Below are 21,915 nucleotides of genomic sequence, written 5' to 3'. Positions count from 1 at the left end.
CTGTGATCTAGGTATTACAACTGTGATGAAAGGAGATACTGCCAGCCCAGCTAGCTGGAATTTTAAAAATAATTATATGTTATTTGTGAATATCAACATGATTTATATAGAACTATGATGAAGGGAGACACTGCCAGCAAAGCTGTTTGGAATTTTGTAAATAGTTATGTGTCATTTGTGAATGTACGTCATGGATATATAAAACTAGGTTTGTACAGACATGTCTGTTGAGAAGATATTTTATAAAGTACTGAGCTTAAAGATGTATCCACAGTGCCCTGTTGGAAGAGAACAGAAATGTACATGCACTATTGTAACTGTTTAAATGTATATATTTTAACAATGGAAACTGGAACACAGGAGGTTAACTTCAGTCTAGTAAATTTCAGAAAAATATATGAAATTAAATTACTTTATGGCAGCAAGAGACACAATGTCTGTGCTGAGAAGCTTTCTGTATAGTCTTGGAAGTGTTTTATTGTTTTATGACTTCCAGTCTCTACCAAAGATCTAAGGAAAAGTCCTTGTCTATGTATTTTCACAGGTGGATGCTAAACACTGCCAGATTCTAACAGTGGGGGTTTCACCTGGGACAGTCAGGTGATAAGAAATGATGCCATTCTGCAAGCTATCCCAGCAGTAATATTTGAAATATTAATTCATGAAGTCTCTGAGAGAGACACAGAGCATTCTGTATTCTGTCTTGGACCTGACACCATCAAGATCAATTTACCACGCATTTGCCTTGCTCTGTACGTAAGTTTCTAGGGAACAGTAACCCTCTTAGATAGTGTCAGGAATATAGCAAAGCTTAGTTTAGATATTTTTCTTCATTTATTTGTGACTGTCCTGCAATGTTGTTTTAAATAGTTCCTGGGATTATGAACTCTGATGTTTCTGTAAATATATATTTAGCACTGTCGACTTCTTTTATTATTTATTATTACATACATTTAAACATTTCATTGTGGCTCATCTGTCTAGAGATATTTAAGTTCTGAGAGTACTTGCATATTTATTTGGTGACAATGTATAGGCCACTTCTAATAACCTTGTTCCTGGACAAAGTACCATTTGTACTGATAGTAACATGACACATTAAGATTGGACACCCTCTGTTATGGGGCTTATAGTAGCTGATAAGGAGCTGGCTGGTGGCAGTGATAACTACCTTATAGTCTGGGCAAAAGGGGGTATAGCTAGTAAACCTGTGCCAGCCTTTCCTAGGTGTGCGTGTTTGTATAAAACAAACCTCAAAGTGTGTGTGTGTGTGTGTGTGTGTGTGTGTGTGAGCTACTCATGTAGACACATGAAGCACTGGCTGAACAGTGTGTGTGCTGGAGGTCTTGGCTTGGCCACTCAGGTGAGATCTCACCTCTGTAGCCATACCATTGTGGAGTCTTATTGGGGATCTGGAGAAAGTGGGAGAAACCAGCCCCAGACTGACTATGGTCTCTGTGTGCTCTTAAGGGAAACTGCATTTGATGCAGAGAGATGCATCTAGTAATTTGTGTGTACCTTGTCATCATCCCAATGTACATCCCTCACTGCTGCCAGTGGTGAGGATTGAGGCTGGTCCAGTGGTGGGTCATCACAACAACATCCTATTTTTATTATGGCAGATGCAAGAGTATGTTTTTTTGAGTGTTCTGTGCATGGAAACAGCAGGAAGTTTTCAAGCTATGCTGTTATATACAACTAAAATCATGGTCATTTACTCAGTGATTTAATGAGATGTATGACAATAGGGACTGCAGTTGTACAAGCTGTCCATTAAAACCGATTTGTTTCTCTTTGGTTTTAGAATACAGCCATTTCTCTTACAATCATGTACAATACCGAAACTTTGTTTTATTATCTTGGAAGATTACTTCAAGGCTGATTTAAGTGGGCCTCCAAAGCATAAGACGTGTTGCCCTGAGACTTCACTTTCACTGCACATCAACTTAAGCTGTTGACTTCCTCAGAAGTAAACAAAATAGTTTCTCCTGACTACTGCCTGATTTATGCAGGCTTTGTGTATAAAATGGAGTAACTGGTGATTCTGTGATTTGTTTGGAGAGATGGTAACATTAACATTTCACATATGGGACTGGGAGATTTGGAGATATATTCAAGTTAAAAAAATGGTGTGAATCTTACACCCTTTGCATTTTGGAGATTTCAGACTACTGTACAGTTGCCACCCCTCTGTTTTGTTCCCAAGAGTGTCCAGAGATGAAACTAGTACTCTGGTTCTCCATTTCAGTAACTCGGACTCTGTTTTTTTTTCCATTCTGCTTTCCTCAGTGCATCTTGTATGTTTCTGAAAGATGACATCACCGTCTTGTTGATTGGATCTTTTCTCAACACATCAAGAAGCCAACCAACAAACTCATTTCTCAACCTTCTCAACACAGCAAGCAGCCAAACAACACAGGCTGCTTGGCACCTATTTTGACAAAGTAATGAGATTTTGTGTGTGGTGGTGCTGCTGTCCCCCCCATTTTTAGGTTTGGACTGAACAAATGTTGCTGCTCATCTTTTCATTGTTTGGGGAGCTGGCTTACCTATGTGGAACACAGAGGTACCAGGGAATAGCCTTTCAGTTCATGATTCTGCTTGGGCTGCTGCTGAGAGGAAGAAGTCCTTGGAAGTTGCTTGTGCGGCTGGTTCCCTGATTTGAGCCATCTGCTATTGTTGCTGAACGCCATCAAGGGAGTCTCAAGACACTAGGAAGCCACAGGAGAAAGGTTGCATTTTTTTTTTTGTTTAAGAAAAACACTCTTTACACAGAAGCAATCACTAGAAGATAAATGATGAAACTCTTCAAACTGTCCTGATTTTTGCCTCATATTTTATTTTATTTTTTTTACATGTATGATTTTTTGCAGGCAGGCACACCTCTCAACTGTCCAGATTGTTACCTGATATTCTTTGCCTGTTCTGGGTAAAATCTGCATTATTTTGTCAAATCACTGAGTTCAGAATTATTTATATAATACTAACTACTACTTGACTTTCAGAAATTATATCCTTCAGAAAATGTATTGTAACACAAAGCCTTTTTATTTTAGCAACTTTTTAAGTCTGTAGGAGCAATATTTAAAAATTGTACCTACTTTTTGTGTTAAAAGATATGCTGGCAGGCAATTGGAGGGTTGAGGTGACAAGTTTTTGACATCATATCCTTCAGAAAATATATTTAATTTTAGCAACTTTTGATTTTGGGTCTTTTGCATATTTCTTGTGCTAACAGGTTTGTCTATATTTTTGCCTCACAAAATAATCTGTCTCGGATAGAATTTGTCGTGGCAAATCACTGTGACATATATTTAAGTCTGAAACTTCATATCCTTCAGAAAATGCATGCTATCACAAATTCTGTTATTCTAGCAACTTTTCATATTTATAAGAGCAATATTTAAAATTTGTCCACCATTATTTTAAGCTTTGTTCAAATTCTTTGTGCTAAGAGGTTAAGGTATGGTTGAAGTTTTAGACTTCATATTTTTGAAAAAATGCATGATAGAGCAAAAACTGTTATTCTAGCTATTTTCTAAGATTATAAACAGTAATTAATATCTGTCCCTGATTTTGGATCCTCGTTCTTGTGCTAACCAGTTGAGAGGTATGGTGATGCTGTCTAGATTGTTGCAGAATATCCAGATTTTTGCCTCACATCTTTTGCTCCATTTCTCATACACTGTGTGGATTTCTAGGAAATCATTGAGGGTTGAAATCATTATTAAATAATGAGACATTTGAGTTTTACACTTCATATCTAAGAAAATGCATGATAAAGCAAACTATTATCTGATCAACTTTTTAAGTTTGTAAGAGCAACACAAAATCTGTTTCTGATTTTTGAACCTCTGTCCTCCATTCTTTTTTTGGCTTTAGGTAAGTTAATCAAATTAGACCATTATTTGAGTCTTTACAACATGCCTAGTTTGTCTCTACACAAGTTACTATGGTTGCAGAGGGGATTAGAATTGCTGAGTTACCGTGTACTGATCATGTATGATGTATGATCTTGATCATGTTGTCGGCCCACAGGATGCCTCTCAATGTCTGACCTTGGTTGCTGTAGTGCTTTGTGTCCAGGCTTTATTCTAAGCTGGATATCTTTGCGTTTTGTTCATGTGTGTAACAGTGGAGGGTCTCCACTTGGCAAAGTAATTATTGTTGCTGCTCCAGTACTTGATCCCCAGATTTTAATCTCAGTTGAATACCTTCTGAACTGAATCTGCATATCCTCCTGTCTGTGTCATGTTATCTGTGTAACATCTGCAGAATGTCACTCTGGCACAGGAGTTACTGTTACTACCTTACATTGCCTGGCCTCTGCCGGTAATTTTTCCGATGCAGTCTGCATGTCCTCTTATTCTTTTATATTACTTATTTATTTATTTTTTTTTAATTTTATTTAACATTTGCTTACCGGAAAAGTCAGACTTGGAACAAGGACAATTTTCAGCAATGACCTGGGGAGAAATGCTCCAGGTGCATGCCTTTGTAACATGGGAGGAAACCGGAGCATCCAAAGGAAACCCACATGAATGTAGGGAGGATATGCAGACTCCTCACAGAAGGCATCCCAGCCATGAATCGAACAGGAGAACCTCTTGCTGTGAGGTGACAATGCAACCGCTGCACCACTGCACTTTCCTCTGTCTTGCACCCAGAGGCTGTATTTGTTCCTTACAGATAGCTATATACATCAAGGTGTACTACCAGTCTGGAGCGTTTCATGTTATGGGATGTGAGCAGGTATAACTATGACTATGGCACACGCCCCTAAGGCACTGCTGTTGCTGGTAATTTACTTGTATTATCTGGATTGGCATTAACAGTTATTTTGGTTTATTGTAGTGGTGCTCAGCAAGCATTTTATGAGAATCATGCTTGGAAAAGGTCACTGGATCAGCAAGAGGCTGGATGCAGCACAATGTGCCCTAAGTTAAAAGCATTTGCCACTTATAATGAGGCATGGGAACAAAGTTATTCATGGGTGCTATCTTTTCCCAATGAGGATGCCATGGTCAAGTCCATGTCTTGTGGAACAACTTTCATTATTACATGGGATGGAGAAAAGGCACTGAAAAGCCATCAGAAGTCAAACAAACTTTATCAAAGCCTTCAGCTCTAGAAACAGAACTTTGACAAAGTTTACTCAGCCACATCTTGCAACTAGTGAAGGTTCCAAAGTAACAGCAGTTTATCATCGTGTAAAATGCAGTCACTCACATGCACCCATGGACTGTGTTGGTTAGCTAACACGGGCAATTTACCCTGACTCCACTGTGGCTTCGAATTCAGCTGTGGGAAGACACATTCAAAGGCACTCCTATTTCTCACTGGGATCAGATGCATTCAGCAAAGGGAACAGAAAAATGTTTCCCCTGGTTATTGAGTACTTCATTCACAATGGCACTCAAGAGAAACTTCCAGACTTGTACGAGGATCACAATAAAAGTGCTGAAATCATCTTTATAAGAATAAATGACATTTTTGTGCACAAAAGAATAAAAATGCAAAACATGTCTAGTTATGCTGCAGACAATGCCTCAGTTAATTATGGAAAACAAAGGTCTGTTTTTAAACATCTGAAAGCTGAGGTGCCTCATATCATTGTGCAGTCTGTTTGTGGTATGTAATACGTAACTGTACAAAATATGCAAGCAAGGCCCTTACACAGTTTGATGTCGATACACTGGCTTTGAAAGTGCACACTGAGGTTTCAACATCAACAAAAAGAAAAAAATGGCACTGTTGAAGGACGTCTACTCTTTCCTAGAGCAGGACTTTAAGATCATGCAGTATGTTGCCACAAGGTGGCCATCTGCTCCCAGCTGTGGCGAGGCTGGTAGAATGCTGGCCCACTATTAAATGTTATTTTATTAGTCAAGGGCCTGAGGAGTGTCACCCCCTTTATCTGGATATTTGTGGAGGCCAACGAGGATGGCATCAGTGGGGATATCTCGGAGGCAGAGTGCTACATCCATTTCATGTACTACATCCTGCAGACATTCTACAAGTAATACGCTCTCTGCTCCAGAGTTGTACACAGTGATGATAAGTTTTAGAGATGAGCTGCAGTGAAGGCCAGATGACCAGCTCTTTGGTGCTACAGCTTCATCTGTCTTAAAGCACTTTACTCCAGCTGTGGCATAGCAGGTCAGTACGGACGTGGATAATTTGTATGGTAAAGCACTTTCTTACCTGCAGTAGTGGTTTGACTTTGATAACAGCCCCTTTAAACCTATGCATATCTTCAGCCTCCAACAGCCTCTACCTCTGCAGAACTGCAGAGGTTTTCAAACTGAATGTGGACATTGAAGCACTTTACTTAGACTAGTTCACTTTAACTGCTGCATTGCCAGTCCTGTTAGATGACACAGGCATCCGTAAGCAATAGGTGAGTGACATTTTTTTTCAGTACAGCTCCAGAATGCAAAACGTTTTGCAGATCGGTGCAATTCATAATTTCAACCCCCCCCCCCCCAGCAATGGCTTTGTGGAAAGGGTTTTTACACTTATGAGAAATACATGGACTGATACAAGAGCAACAGAATGCTTGTGTCTCTTATCAATGCTGAGTTGCAGGTCAGGTTAAATTTTAATACAAGTTGTTCACAGTTTTATGCATTTGCAAAAGGTTTCCACCCATTACTAAAGACTGCCAGATCAAATGCAAAATACAGATTCAAATATAAGCAATGACTACAGCAAGTGGCCTGGCTCTTGCTGGAAAACTTTAATAAATATAAAACTGTGACAAGACCATGATTTGTTCACTTTTTCTATATAATTCGAAATGTGACCATGATTTTTTATTAAATTTTCTCATGGTTTATCTTTCATCCTGTAGTGTGTGTGTGGTGTTGTTTTAATTTACTGTTGTGTGTTGTGAACCCCTAATGTATAGCTTTGAATGAATTACTGCTAAATAAAGCCGTTTACTTTACATCTGATTCATTGTATATTTTCTGCATATAGTAACTACATGCAGTACTCAACACTTGTGCTGATGGGCACTGATGGATAAAAGGAGGCATGGCTACTAAAGGGATTTTACATGGTATGGGGCTTGTTTGTCAGGAAATGTCAGTATGGAAAAGGTGGAAACCTTACACTTGTGGAAGTTTTAATTAGCTCACCATTTATTGTGTGTGTTGTTATATTTTTAGATGTAAAATGTCAGTAGTTGTCTATTTTTATTAGATGTGTGAAACTGATAACTTTATGTTTAGTAATAATTCTGCTTTGTATAGTGGAGTGGAAATGTGTTCTGTTTTACCACTCCCTCCTTCCTATCCCAAGCTGCTTTAACCTATGTTTTAATGGTACTGTGTGTGCATTCTAATGGCTTGATTTAAAAGAGAAAAACAACTGTTTTATTTTGAAAACACTAATCTCTTTTAAGTGTAGTGAACAAGAACTGCTGCTGCTCTTTCCTTTTTGTAATTTCTCCAAATCTTTTGGGTTTCTAATCCCATGATGGGAATGGACCCCCTTCCTAAGTCAAACTATGATTAAAGTTCATAAAATTAGTATTGTTTCAATCTTTGATGTCAGCCAGAAGTGCTCTTTGCAGCACCAGCAATGTGCCCAGTAATGACTCCTTCTGCAGTTCGTATGGGTTACATGTACTGGTAACATATCCAAATACGATTGTAGATTTTGTTTTATAAGACCTGTTGCTCCTACTACTATTGGAACTGTCTGGGTATCTTTCTTCCACATTGCCCTTGTTTCTGCCTACAGATCCTGATATTTTATTACTTTGTCTCTCTCTGTACACAAGACTCTGTAGTCACTTTGTATGGCGATTTCAATGATAAATGCTACTTTTGTCTTCTTTTCATGCAACACTACATCTGGCTTTCTGGCATCTGTCTTTTAAACTGTTGTTAATGGGTGATCCAATGTGATGTAAACCATCATTTTCTATGATGCTTTGTGGCTCATGTTTCTAGTGTTTTCAGCCACTTCAGTACCATAATGTTTGCACAATCTCCAGTGCAACAGTCTTGCCACATTATTATGCCTTTCAGTATACAGTCCTTCTGCTATTAGTATGTCACAACCAGTAACAAGGTGTGCGATTGTTTCCAATTTGGTTTTACAAAACCTACATTTGTCTGTTTCTCCCACACGTTCAATGGACTTTGTAAACCAGCATGTACGTAGCCCACTATCTTGTGCCACCAGTATTAACCTTTCATCTCTTGGTTTGAACTCGCCTATCCTTAACCATTCCTGTGTTCGTTCCTGATCAACATGAGGTTCTTCCAGATGTTTTCTACACTTGCAACTATACTTATGCATTTTCCAGACTTCTTTACTTCTCATCTGGTCCTTCACCTTATATTCTTTCTTTTCTTTTTTGGCACATTCAGTTAATGCCTGATTTTTATCTACGTCTGGTTTCATTTCCATTCTTGCTTGACACAGATATGCTTCTGTTAGATTAAGCAGAGAAGTCATCTCAGATTTATTGTCCTTATGTTTCAAAACTTTCCCTACGTTTAGGTCTTCTGAGGTCAGCAGATATGTATGGAATCTATACATTTAATCAATTTCAAGGAGGCCCATCCCTCCTTCGGAACAGGGAATATATAATACATATATACAGTTTTCTATAAAACTTTTTTGGGTCATCAATAAATTGCTTACTTTGTACTTTTCCTTTATATTTATCTGCATATCTTCTAAGTTTTTCCACCTGTGCTAACATTTTTAGTGTTTTGATTTGGAAAACAAATCCTTACTTACGCAGAAAGCTAAATCTAGATTTCTGTATTTTCTCTTCTTTACAATCTCTGTGAATATGTCCGAAGTAAATCTGTAGTCACAAACAATTGTCCACGTAACACAGAGTTGCTATTCCATGCAAAAAACAGACACCAGGCAGAGTAAGGTAATTAGCGCTTTCGTTCCCTTTACTCAGAATCAGGAAAAACAGAACTTCATCAGATACAATAAGCTTACCCCTTCCCTTCTGTTTATACAATTCACTTACATTGTTTCCACCAACAGAAACACTTTACAGTCAATTAAGTTTTACATTCCCCCTTTTTTTAAAACATACTTTCTTCACATGTTTAAGAATCCATTTTTTTAAAAACAATCCTATTTTACAAATCCTTGCTTAAAAATCATTTTGTTAGAATCAACCCATTTTAAAATTAATGACGATGAAAAACTTCTTAAAAAATGTGTAATTATATAATACTTGTATACATTTGATTGTAAAAGGTGATAGATTCATTTCATACTATCAAATCACTTCATAGGTTCATAGGTAGGTACTAGGCTATCTGCCCGAAGGCATTTATAAGCCTAGCCAGAATGTGTTGGCTTTCACCACCCAGTTAGATTAGTTCCCTGTGCCTCTGTTCAGCAGAGCCACTGAAGTGATCCCCGGGTTAAACTTTCTGTTTCCCATCCACTCATCAAGGTTTCTCTTGAAGAGTGTTAGTGAGCAGCTCTGCCTAATGTAGATTGGAATCTTGTTCCAAAGCATGGGAAGTCTCTGGGACAGGAATCTATCCCTTCAGCACGTTCTACTTATTGTTGTGGTGAGGTTTAGATCACTAGAGCGTGTGTCTCAAGGGGATATGGTTTTCTTTAGGTGAAGCATGTCCATCAGTTCTGGGTTGGACATGGCCTTGTATGTCATGCAGAGATCAGCTCTGAGTAGGCGGTATGCAACCGAGTACAGCTGGAGTTTCTTCAGTCGAGCTGCATAGGGCATCTGTTTGAGGCCAGTGATCCTCTTGGTGAGATACTTCTGTGGTCTTTCCAGCTACTGCAGGTGCCTTGTAAAGTACATCCCAAATGGGGCGTTGTATTCTATGATGGGTCTGATGAGTGATGAGTAGAGGGGCACAATGACCTCTTTTGATTTGGATGAGAACCCTTTTGTGATTAGGTGGGCCACATAGAAGGATTTTCTAACCACTTTGGCAATGTGATTATCAAAGGAGAGATTACTAACTACTTGGGTCCCCAGATCTCTTATTACGTCTTCCATATTTAGAGGACTACCACCTATGTGGTAGTTTGTGAGTACTTTGTTTTTTCCAAAGGGGATGACTATGCACTTTTTGGCATTTAGCTTGAGGCCATGATTTTGACACCAGGTATCTGTCTCAGTGAGACCCTTTTGGAGGATGTCTGTATCAGCCGGAGAATCAATTATAGCCCCTAGTTTGCAGTCATCTGCGAAATTGGTCAATCATAGTCCTCCTGTGCTTGCCTGTACCTCTGAGAAGAATATGATGAACAGGAGGGGTCCTAGGACTGAGCCCTGGGGAGTGCCACTTGTAACCAATTTAGAGTCGGACCTGGCTCCTGCAACTCTCACCATGAGGGTTCTGTCCGTGAGCCAGTTGGCAAACCATCTTGTGACGTAGGAGTTTATGTTCAGGCTGGTGAGCTTGTCTGTAATACCAGAATGGAGAATGGTGTTGAAGGCCTTTGCGAGGTTTAGGTAGGCCGTGTGTACCACATTTCCCTCGTCTATAGCCTTGGTAACTGTCTCAAAAACATTCACCAGGTTTAGGAGGCATGATCTGCCCTTAAAGCCAAACTGGGTAGGGTCCAATGTTTGGAGATTCCCAATGTCTCTGTTAATGAGTTCCATGATGATGCGCTCCATAGCCTTGCAGACCAAGCTGGTCAGGCTTATAGGGCGATAGTTTACAGGGTCTGCTGTGGCTCCATCTTTGTGGAGTGTAATAATCATTGCTGTGCGCCACTTTATGGGTACATAGCCTTTGGAGAGGCTGAGTTAGAGCAGTGTGTTTAGGTGAGGGGTTAGTTTGTCTTTGAGCTCGTGTAGGACACAGCCTGGGACACCGTCCGGTCCCACTGATGCTGTGTTTTTGGCTTTGGAGAGGGCTGTTTTAACCTGAGTTTCTGTGATTTCAGGGGCTCTACATTCTTCTGGTATAGTTATGGGCCCTTTCGGAGGTGAGAGGGGGGTGAAGTTTTCATTGAACCTGCCTGCCAGGATGTTGGCGATATCAGTTGGTTCAGTGTATTTTGTGCCATTCTGCACTAACTCCGAGCAGATCTGAGCATTCCCACTTAGATTGTTGACATAGCTAAAGAATGCCTTGTGGTTATCTTTGGAGTCCTTGGCAATTTTTCTTTCGAAGCTCGCCTAGGATGATTTTATGAGGGATCGTAGTTTCTTGCTGATACTGATCAGGGATGTCTTCCCTTCTTGGGAATTTACTCTTTTCTGTACTAGTTTCCTTCTTCTATTGTATAGCTTGTTTATGGCAGTGGTCCACAGACTGGTTTCCTTTTCTTGGAAGAGTGAGTCTTGATTTTCATTGGGATAGCACAATCTATGCATTCTTGTAGGTGGCCGTAGAATGCATTAATAAAGGATTTTGCAGCTTGGACAGTATTATCCTTTAGCATGGGGGCTTTGAAACTTTCCATCTCGGTCTTAAGTAAAGTGAAGTTTGCTTTTGAAAAGTTTTTCACGGTGGTTTCCTTGTCCGGGGGTGGGGCGGAATGTGGATATTCAGAGTGATTTGTTTATGGTCAGATCTAACCAGCAAGTGGTTGACCTCCGGTGTGGAACACCGGTCGCCCATGTTGGTGATGACAAAGTCCAATATGTTGTCACATCTGGTCAGAATGTTGACCAGTTGATCCAGGGCATTTGAGTTTATAAATTCTACGAAATGTTGGGCAAGGGAGTTAGTACTAGAGTAGTTCTCCCAGTTAATGTTTGGGTAATTGAAATCACCCAATATTAGGGTGTTTTGTAGGACCTTTATGTTTCCCAGTGTTTCCAGAAACGTGGAATGGGGGTCCTGGGACATGGTGGGTGATCTGTAGCAAGCTACAATTTGAAAGGCAGTTTTGCCCATTGTTAGTTGCACGTGGATGATCTCTGAAGCATCATGCTGTGCCACTAACCTGGAGGTGTGGTTATCCTTGATGAATATGGATACGCCCCCGCATTTGTATTTCGGGTCCAGGTTCTGTGGCCAAAATGTATGGTATGAGTTGCAGCCTGGTAGTGCTGGAGTGCTCTCTGGAGCCTTAAACCAGGTTCTGTTACTGCACATATATCGATTTTCTCCATATTGAGGAGTGCCTTGAGTGCATGCATTTTGAGGTTTAGACTTCTGGCATTGAGTATCATTACCCTCAGTTTTTTGTTACTTGTGCTATTTACAGTGGTAGGTTTGTCTTTTGAGCCTTGCCTAAAAAAGGCACTATGGAGGTGGCAAGAGCCTTGGCCAGTATTTGAAAACCTAAGGGTGACAGGTGCAAGCCGTCTCTAGCGAAGCAGTGTGGCTTGTCGAGCATGTCATCCCAGGCGGACAGACTCTGGATCCCCTTTGAATGACACCAGAAACTTAGCCAATTGTTGTAATTGATAATTTTTTCTTTGTACCATGGTATCATTCTTGGTAAGGGCAGGATGCTACTCAGGGTCATACCGGCCTGGGCTACGTGATCAGAAAGCTCTTCCATGTCTCTTTTCATGTAGTCCAGGAAGGTATGGCTCAGGTCATTCACACCAAAATGGACAATGACAGAGTCGTATTTGTACTTGTTCTGGAGTCACCTGAGTGCTTGTGTTATGTGGCGGATCATGGAACCAGACAGGCAGCTAACAGTAATCTTCTCCTTATTCAGCCTAGTGAGTGGGACATCAGTGTGCCTGGCTATAGAGTCACCTATTACTAGTGTGTTGGGTATGTTATTTTGCCTTAAGGGCTATGACTGGCTGACACACTGGTTTTGTGAAGTATGTGTTTCATGGTTTGTGTTGGGGGGTGCAGGTTGCTTGGATGTCTGCTTTGGAGGTCTCGGTTGCTTTTGCAGATTTTTATTTAGAGCCTCCGAGTATGTATTGTGTATTTATGTGTGCTTTTTGCCAGTGCTGGTTTAATGGGTCTATGTGAAACTGGTGGTGTGATGCAAGTATTTCCCTTCTCCTCTTGACTGTCTGATCCAGTCTTGGGTTGAGAGAGCTTAGCCTCCAGTATGGCTGTATAATTGCATCTCTCGCATGTATTAGTGTTTGTTGGTAGGAGGAGAGGGTTGCCTGTGTACATGAGGCAGTTGTAACATTGCCTCAAAATGCCCAGATTCACCAGTTGGACAGGAGAGTACACCTGAAACTACCCTTTGGACATGCCTGGATAGGTACAGTGAACTGTTTTACTGATTGGCTGGTAAAGTCAAATACAGAGCCTTTTCCTTCTGTACAGTATAGGGGGGTCTAGTGCTAGGGTTTATAAGTGCTTGCAATGAGTTTTGAGCATGTGCTGGGCTGAGAAATGAATGGCTTGAGTGCTTAAGTTGAAAGTTTGTCTAGTTCCAAGGGAAAATTTGAAGAGGAGACTTTGTGGAGCCAGGAATAGTTATACCCTAGCTGACCAGTGCTGCCTGGTGTGCAAAACTGGGCAAATACATTTTTTATAGCAGGGAAATGAAAGAGAGAGAAATTAGCTCAAACTGGCCAATAAACTACTAATTTATGGGCTGAAACCACTCCTCCAGGGATAGTCAGGCTGCTCAAATCTCCCCTCTCTCACAGGTGAACATAGAAATTTCCTTCTATCCAAGTAAGGTATGGGCAAACACAGAGATTTGTAACACAGCACTGAATTCAACACTAACCTGAAAACTGGACTATACTAGCTTAGAAAGGTGTGAAACAAGTATATATATATTTTTCCAGAAAATAAAGCACATACAATCTAAAAAAAACACTTTAAATGCACAGAAAAGGATACTTATTGCTATATATCTCAGATCAGAGTTGTAGTCAATGCCCCTAGTAATAAAGTAAGAAGAAACACATACAGTAAAAGCAGATGAATAAAGTGCAATTTTATTTTTGTTTATATATATACAAAACAATAGAAAATTAACAAACTGATTTAAACAAGTTACCCAATTAACCAGAAAAAAGCTCAAAACTGAGCCCTGTTCCAGCAGTCTTCAATTGGACAAGTTTTAACTGCACACTCCTGTCACTAGGGTGCAGGAAAACCTTCTCCAAAAAAAGATGGCCTGGATCAGTGCTCAAGTTATACAAACAAAGCCAAATTCAAGCAGGCCTGATTCTGGTCTATACTACAGCAACAAGGTACACCAATTTCAGAAAGAAACAGTTCAAATAAGCCTGCACAATAAGCCTGTGACCAGAAGTTCCCTCCCAGCTCAGAAGATAATCCAGCCTCTCCTCCCACAAGAGTGCAGACCACAAACCTTCTTAATGTAGAATAACTGGCCTGAAGCCCAAGTGCTTAAACCAGAACTAATACATTTTTAGAATAGCAGACACTGAGCCTTCAGTCAGCAATTCCCAGCTTAGAAGGATGTAAGCTACCTGTCCTGCCACAACAGTGCAGACCACAAACCTTCTTAATGTAAAACAACTGGCATGAAGCCCAAGTGCTTACACCAAAAGACTTAGAATAACAGTTACAGTTTAATCAGGCTACTACCAAGCAGTAATAAATGCAGCAGAATAAATAAAAATGAGTACTTTTAAGAAGAGGCAAAAGCAAAATAAAGTAGGAGGAAACACAAATACAGTAAAACCAGACAAATAAAGTGCAATTTTTTTTTGTTAGTAAAGTGCAAGGAGAGAGGAAGGAAGAACCTAAGTGGGATGGCCTTCTCAAATCTTCTCTCTGTATTAAGTAGAGTGAACACTAGACTCAGAATATGATCTCACTGTACTCAGTTAAGTGAGCAAATGAGATGGTCCCAGGAGGAGTGTTCAAATACAGAGTTACAGGAGGGGTGGGCAATTCCAGAGCCACCAACAATAACACCAAGACAAGAACAGGGAGGGTGGGTGGGAAACAAACTGCAGAGAGACATACAGCACACTATTCAGTGAAACTATTACTTTAACAGAGAAAATAAAATACACTACTTTTAAAACTGCAACTTTGCACTTAACAGAAGACTAAAATATAGAACTGCAAGTTTGCACTTAACTTCAGCTTCTAATGCAGTTGATTGTAGCCAACCAAGTCTCTCAGAAATTGAGCATAAAATGAATTCTCAAACTTTGTGGCTAGCGCTTAAAGTACAGAGGAAGCCCTCTAGGCTAACAGTTAAATATCAGATAACAAATAAGTGAGAAGACGACCATCCCCCCCCCTTACAGCAGAGAGACACACAGCACACTATTCAGTGAAAACAATTAGGTAACAGAAAATAAAATACAGTACGTCTGCCTTTAAATGCAACAAACTACTGATAGAAATTCTATCATTACTTCCAGGGAATACAGTAGCATTCAACAAAACAGCATGTCTGGCATAGGGTTACATACAGTACTCCCTTCATGTTACAATTATAGTTTCCTACCACCGGAATTGTTCTTTTGTAGCCTTTAATAACTATTTTCCTACTTTCGTAAATGTACCTACACTCCCTACATCCATTACATTTTCTCATCCATCCTTATACAGGAAAAACGGAAAATAAATTAAAAAAGAGAATTTACCAGCATGTATATGCAATAAAGAGACAGGACAAAACTAACACCCTGTTTAGACACAGTGTAGGATGTAAGGATTTCAAAAAGTTTCTCTTTTGTGTATTGGAAAAAGTGGGCAGACAGGAGAGTGGGGGTAATTGGCCCTGCTGTTTGGAATACAGGGAAACATATTGGCAGGTTTCATTAAATGCTACTGTATTCCATGGAATTAATGATATAATTTCTATCAGTAGGTTTGTTGCATTTAAAGGCAAAAGTGATGAAATAAAGCATGGAGAATATGTACACAGTATAAAGGATTTTCAAGCACAAAAAAATACTTAGGACATTGAATGACAAACATGAGGGAAAGTAGAAAGGTAAAAGCTTTTTTTATGTATTGGAATGGGTAGAATAAGACAGGATAGGATGTTTGCATTTATAAGTAGAATTGAGAACACTAAAAGCTTAAAGCTGGGAGAAAGTAATATGTATGCACAAGATATGAGGAGCAGAAAGGGGATGTGATAGTAAGAAATGAATCTATCACCTTTTACAATCAAACATATACAACTAATATATAATTACACATTTTTAAGACGTTTTTCATCAAGTCATTAATTTTAAAATGGGTTGATTGTAACAAAATTATTTTTAAACAAGGATTTGTAAAATAGGGTTGTTTTTGAAAAAAATGGATTCTTAAACGTGAAGAAAGTATGTTTTTAAAAAAGGGGAATGTAAAACTTAATTGACTGTAAAGTGTTTCTACTGGTGCAAACAACGTAAGTGAATTGTACAAAAAGAGGGGAAGTGGGTAAGGTTATTGTATCTGATGAAGTTCCGTTTTTCTTGATTGTGAATAAAGGGAACGAAAGCAGTAATTACCTTACTTACTCTGTCTGGTTCTTGCATGGAATAGCAACTCTGTATTGTGTGGACAATTTCTGTGAATACATATTTGTTCCACTTTAAGTTTAGAGTTTTTCAAGTACATAACCTAGAATAAAGAAGAATGGAAAAAAACACAGGAATTCTGATTTTTTTTTATGTGAGTTAGTGGTTTCCCCATATACAAACAATCAGTCCCCATATACAAACAATCAGTCCCACCACTCCTAGAAGTTTTTTTTTTTTTTTCAGAAAAAAAACAAGCTATTACAACTTAAGTGTTCCATTCCAGTATGAAACAATGCAGCCTGTAATAGAAAGAGTTCTACAATAAGTGCCATTCTACAATACATATAAAAATAAAGATGCACTTTTTCAGATTTCTAAAGGATGTTTAGCCCTGACTCTGCAAAGTAATGTTCGGAAGCACATATAAAAGTTGTTGCTGCCTGTCTGTGTAAAAATAGTGTTATCTGCAGTGTTGGAAAGAAAAAACTGAAAACTGTAAAAGGAATGATGCGTTTTGCTAAAGAGCATTATAGCTCAAATTATATCATTTGCCATAAAACCTAAATGCATCCCCTTCTTCAGATTTACAGAATGTAACAGCTGTCAGACTTCAAATCAAGCTACAATGCATTTTTTTCAACCCTGACTGGAAATTTCACTTTGGTTTGTGAAGTCACCTTTTTGTGCCACATGCACACATTTTACAATTTGCCATTTGTGGGATATTAAATGTATACTACTGAAAGCAGCAGTACTCTGCATTGCTGAAGTCTTGTTTTTGTAACAAGACATAGCAGGATGGTTATCTGGTATGGTGAAGTACTACAAAGCCTCTTTCTAAATTAATATCCACAATACTGATGGTGCATGCAAATGTAGTCATGCAAAGGTCATTAACTATATCACACATTTATAAATCGGAGTGCTTGCTCATAATATAGCATCACCGACAAAAAAAAAAAAGAAAGAAAATAGAAGTTAAACAGAACAGCAGCAAGATGCATGTTAGCTGATCTGGACAAACAAACTAATGCGGTTGGAGGAATACAAGAAATTTGGTACTATTTCATACAACATGAAAAAAAGAGAAGATTCTAAATAAATAGCAAAGAAGCTAAATTAAAATTAAACATCCTTTCAAAATGACACATTAGAAAGTGTTAACATAAAATTGTTGCATTTTTAAATATTTTAAGCTACATTCCCAATATTCTGAAATGTACTTCTGCTCTACATTTTTAGCTTTCTGTTTCTTTGTGCTCACATCCACAAAAAACACTACTTCACTTTCTTGCTTTGTATAAATTGGACCATCGATGCCACATGGAAACATCAGCCTTCTTAATTACAGTTAAAGACAAGCTCAGGTGTTGCTTGTGAATACCAGTTGATAAACCATACTCTGTGTGCTGAATGGTTTTAAACGTAAATAAAAACAACGGATTAAGCCCTTGAAAAAGCTGGCATACTTGCGCTTACCTTTGTCAGCTAATGATAAAGTGCTGTTAAAATATTGTTCCTCCACTGCCCACGTTGTGTCATTTGCCTTGGTAGACAGTCCACAGGACCCGGTGGCACTCACCTTTATTGCTGAAAAGAAAATTGACAATAATTACTTTTTACTGTAGACTGTTACTGCTTTAGTAGTATAACTATTAAATCTGCTTAATGAGACCAGATCCAGATTATCAAAAAATATGGAAATTATCTGTAAACAGCAGGTTACCACAGTAATAGAATAATGAATAAAATAAGCCAACTGCGGTATAAAACGCATATAACATTGTTTTTAATATCAGGGATTCTGTTTGCTTCTGTTGTTCTTACTAGGATCGTCTTTATTATTATCACTTCAGCTTACATCTAGTAAGATTCCACACCTGGACCATGCTGGGGGTGCTAAATTAAATAGGACACATAATTATATCGTCTACGAATAATGATAACCCAGCTGACAACAAAGGTGGGGTTGACCCATCAACTTCATGACTGGTAACTGCATCCAGTGCAAAATTTACAGCTTTGCAATATACACAAGGAAAATAAAAGCTATAAAGTTTGTGGTTGCTAAGTTCACAAGTGCTGGCATTGCATTCTAAAAGGATCCAAAGCATGAAGTTATCATTTAAAAGAAAAAAATTGCCACATGCAGTACCCACTTCCCAGTGACATACAATGCTTCATTTATAATGAACAGCAGTAGAAATTTAAAAAAAAGTATAGCCTATGTGGAGCAAGCCATTTAACTGATGGCACTTTTATCCAAGTTTTCTTTATAGTGTCAATTATACTTGAATAACAGTTTCAATTAGTTATATTTTTAATGTTTTTACTGGAAACTTGTTATCTGACATATCTGACTTCATGTTGCAGGGGAATCCTGTATGCAACTCAGGTGACTGGGGTTTGATTATGGGACCACACGACTGACAGAATCAGCCAGAGAGGGGAAGGAGTGAACTGGCTTAGCCTGCTCATCTCTCCAAGGGATTTCAGGCATGTGGAGACACACAAGGCAGTATGATTTCACTGGCGGAGACCAGACAGATTTGACAGACTGACGATGTGAAGTATTGTCTGCTATGCCAGGAGAAGTAGGGCAGTGGATGTGTAACTTATGCCAGCACAGCTAGCTGGAATTTTGTAAAGAATTCCATGTTATTTGTATATCAAATTGATTTGTACAGATGCTTGTATTGGAAAATGTATTTATAAAGCTATTTGTATTAAAAATGTACCAACAGTGTGTCCTGCTGGACAGAGAAAGAAATATACATTTATATCAGACTGTACTGTGGTAACGGAGGAAATGCATATATGTTAACAGAGAATACTGGAAAAGAAGAGGTTAATCTCAGTTCAGCTAACTTTGAAAAATAGTAAGAAATTAAATGACTTAATGTAGGTCATAAAGATTTTATCTTACAGTTCTGACTGCAGCCAGAGATGAAATATCTGTGCCAGAGAATGGTTTACTAGCTCCTGTAGGAAGAGTGGAAGTGTGTTTTTATGACTTCCAGAAGCTGCAACAGATCTTAGCAAAGGTGTGTGTGTTTGTGTGTGTGTGTGTGTGTGTCTGCGTTACTGACACATATGTTCGAGACTCTGGGTCAGTTGCTAGGAAAAGGAGGGAGCATGGGAAGCAGAAGTCAGATGACCAGATGTATGCAATGTCATTCTGTAATCCATCAGTGAAATGAAGTTTTTTAATACTAGATGAGACTGAAGTCTCAGAGCACTCTGTTTTTGAAACATGACACAGAAGGACCCCTCACCTACTTCATCTTGCTTTTCTCTAGTAAGTGACAAGAGAATAGTAATTATTTAGATGAGTCAGGAAAATACAGTGAGATTAGTTAAGTACTATGTTTCTGTATCTGTGTGAATCTATTCATCTGTGTTATTTTAATATGTCCTGTGACTGAAACTCTGGTGTTTATTGCAAATATATATTCCATATTTTCATGTTATTTTATTATATATATATTTAAACTCTTCATTGTGGCTGGTCCATTAAAGAATATTTTACATTTTGAGAGTACTTATATCTAACTGGTGACTCTGTGGCCACTCCTGAAAGCCTTACTGCATTGGCCAAACACTTTAATTAATTTCACTCAGTATAATTGGGTACCCTTATAAGAACCTTACAACAGCTGGCTTTGGAGCATCTGGTGGCAGTATAACTACTTTATAGTCTGGGGCAGAAGGGGGCATAGCTACTAAATCTGTGCCAGCCTCTCCCAGGTAAGTGTGTGTGTGTGTGTGTGTGTGTGTGTGTGTGTGTGTGTGTGTGTGTGTGTGTGTGTGTGTGTGAAAATTAAATCTTAAAGAATGTGTGCATCAGCTGCTTGGAGCAAGGACACAAAGCACTGGTTTCACAGACAAAGAGGGTGCTGGTAGATTTAGCTTGGACACTCGGCTGAGGACTCAACTCTACAGCTGTACCAGTAGGGAGTCTCACTGGGGCCTGAGAGAGAGAGAGAGAAATCCAGACCCTGGACCAAGTGTGTTCCCTGTATGCTCTTAAGGGAAATTGTGCTTGATGCAGAGAGCTGCATCTGGAAATAATGGGTGTATCCATTTTTGTGCCAAGTGACTGTCCCTCTCCAGTGTCAGTGGTGAGGATATTCAGGCTCCTTGATTACTGGCACAGAGAGGAGACGTCACAGAGACCACTACTCGGGGGGGGGGGCAGACCTGCCTCAAGGGAATGTCCTTCATGAAAGAGAGGAGTATCATCAGTAGACAGCACATTGCATGTACTCTCCCTAGTTGCTTGCCAATTGCTCACTTAGCGTGGGTATGAGAAAATGGAAGAATTTTCAAGCAGGGGTGTATTTAGTGTATTCTATTTTGTACTTACAAACTCTTAACACTGCCCCAACCCACCTGGCATTTAACAATTGGGCACTGCTGTCAAACGTGTGCCCTCCCCCAGCACTCAGTGTGTGTAATCTTTTCATTTGCTCTGTCAAAAACTAATAGAGATATTGTTTTTAATTTGCAATCCTCTCAAAGCAAGCTATATGCATACTGTTAGAGGCATTAACTTAGATGGTCATAGACATAACATGGCCCAATAAATCCCCAATGTTTCAAACAGATGCTCAGAAAAAATGCACTCTATAGAGTACGAAGAGTTCACCTGGCTACACCTTGCTTCAAACCACCCCAATTACTGCATGGATGACAACCTCTCGGATGACAGATGGAAACAGACAGGCAGTAGGGGGAAAAAAATCATTAAAAAATTATTTTGGTATTCAGTTTGCTCTGTTATGGGTCATACTTTGGTAGCAAGATTGAACTTCGATGTAGTTGTTATTTGCCTTTTCTCCATGGTTGTGTTGTCATGGGCTAATATTCTTAAGTAAAGGGTTATGGGAGACATCTGTTACATGCAAAAACAAATGTTTTTATGTTTGCTTACTGTTTTAAATAAAGTTCCACTATTCCCTTGACTTATGCGTTCTTAATCCTGTTTTGTTACCAAGGGATTTATTTTTTTTTTTTGTGGTGTTCAATAACATGACAGGTTCTTGACATTTAATGGTACTTGCTGGAATGGATAGGTACGATTTCAGTTGTAATCCAAAAAACAAGGTACCAAAATAAGAAACAACATAGTTAGTGTGGCATGTTCTGAATTCAGAAAGAGAGCAAAGGAAGAAAAACAAGCCCTCATCTGAAGTGTTTCTAAACGAAAATGCATACTTGGTACGTTAATGTGGAGTATTTTTAATGTGTTATTCAGTGTCTAATAAAATTCGTTTCCTCGGTCCTCGCTTGTACTGTGGCTTCATTGTTTCATCGTGCTGGTACCTGTTTGAGGTTTAACGATTTCAGTTGTAATCTCAGGTGGCTATGTAATTCCAAAAAGGATGCCAGTCTGAATGAAATGAAAACCTGGGAAAATACCAAGAGGCTCATGAAAGTGCCAAAGAACAAACATCTTAGGCAGGCAGGTACACATGCTGAGTTTGCGTGCACTTCAGTTACAGAATGCTGAGGATTAAATGGTCATAAATGTACTGTCCATATAT

General features: G+C 39.0%; 1 protein-coding gene across 1 annotated transcript in view; it reads right to left on the bottom strand.

Annotated features, from left to right (window-relative positions):
- The window catches only part of ARRDC1 (arrestin domain containing 1), a 980,794-nt gene that overhangs the window by 489,485 nt on the left and 469,394 nt on the right, over positions 1-21,915 (bottom strand). Inside the window, exon 2 of the mRNA XM_044057927.1 lies at positions 17,849-17,959. Within this exon, the coding sequence (XP_043913862.1) occupies positions 17,849-17,959 (111 nt within the window). The remainder of the gene's footprint in view (positions 1-17,848; positions 17,960-21,915) is intronic.

Source organism: Protopterus annectens, chromosome 16.part0, assembly GCF_019279795.1.
Source record: "Protopterus annectens isolate FY-2018-M chromosome 16.part0, PAN1.0, whole genome shotgun sequence".
In the NCBI taxonomy this organism is placed as follows: Eukaryota; Metazoa; Chordata; order Ceratodontiformes; family Protopteridae; genus Protopterus; species Protopterus annectens.
Note: the sequence above shows the minus strand (reverse complement) of the source record. Positions and strands in the feature narration are given on the sequence as shown.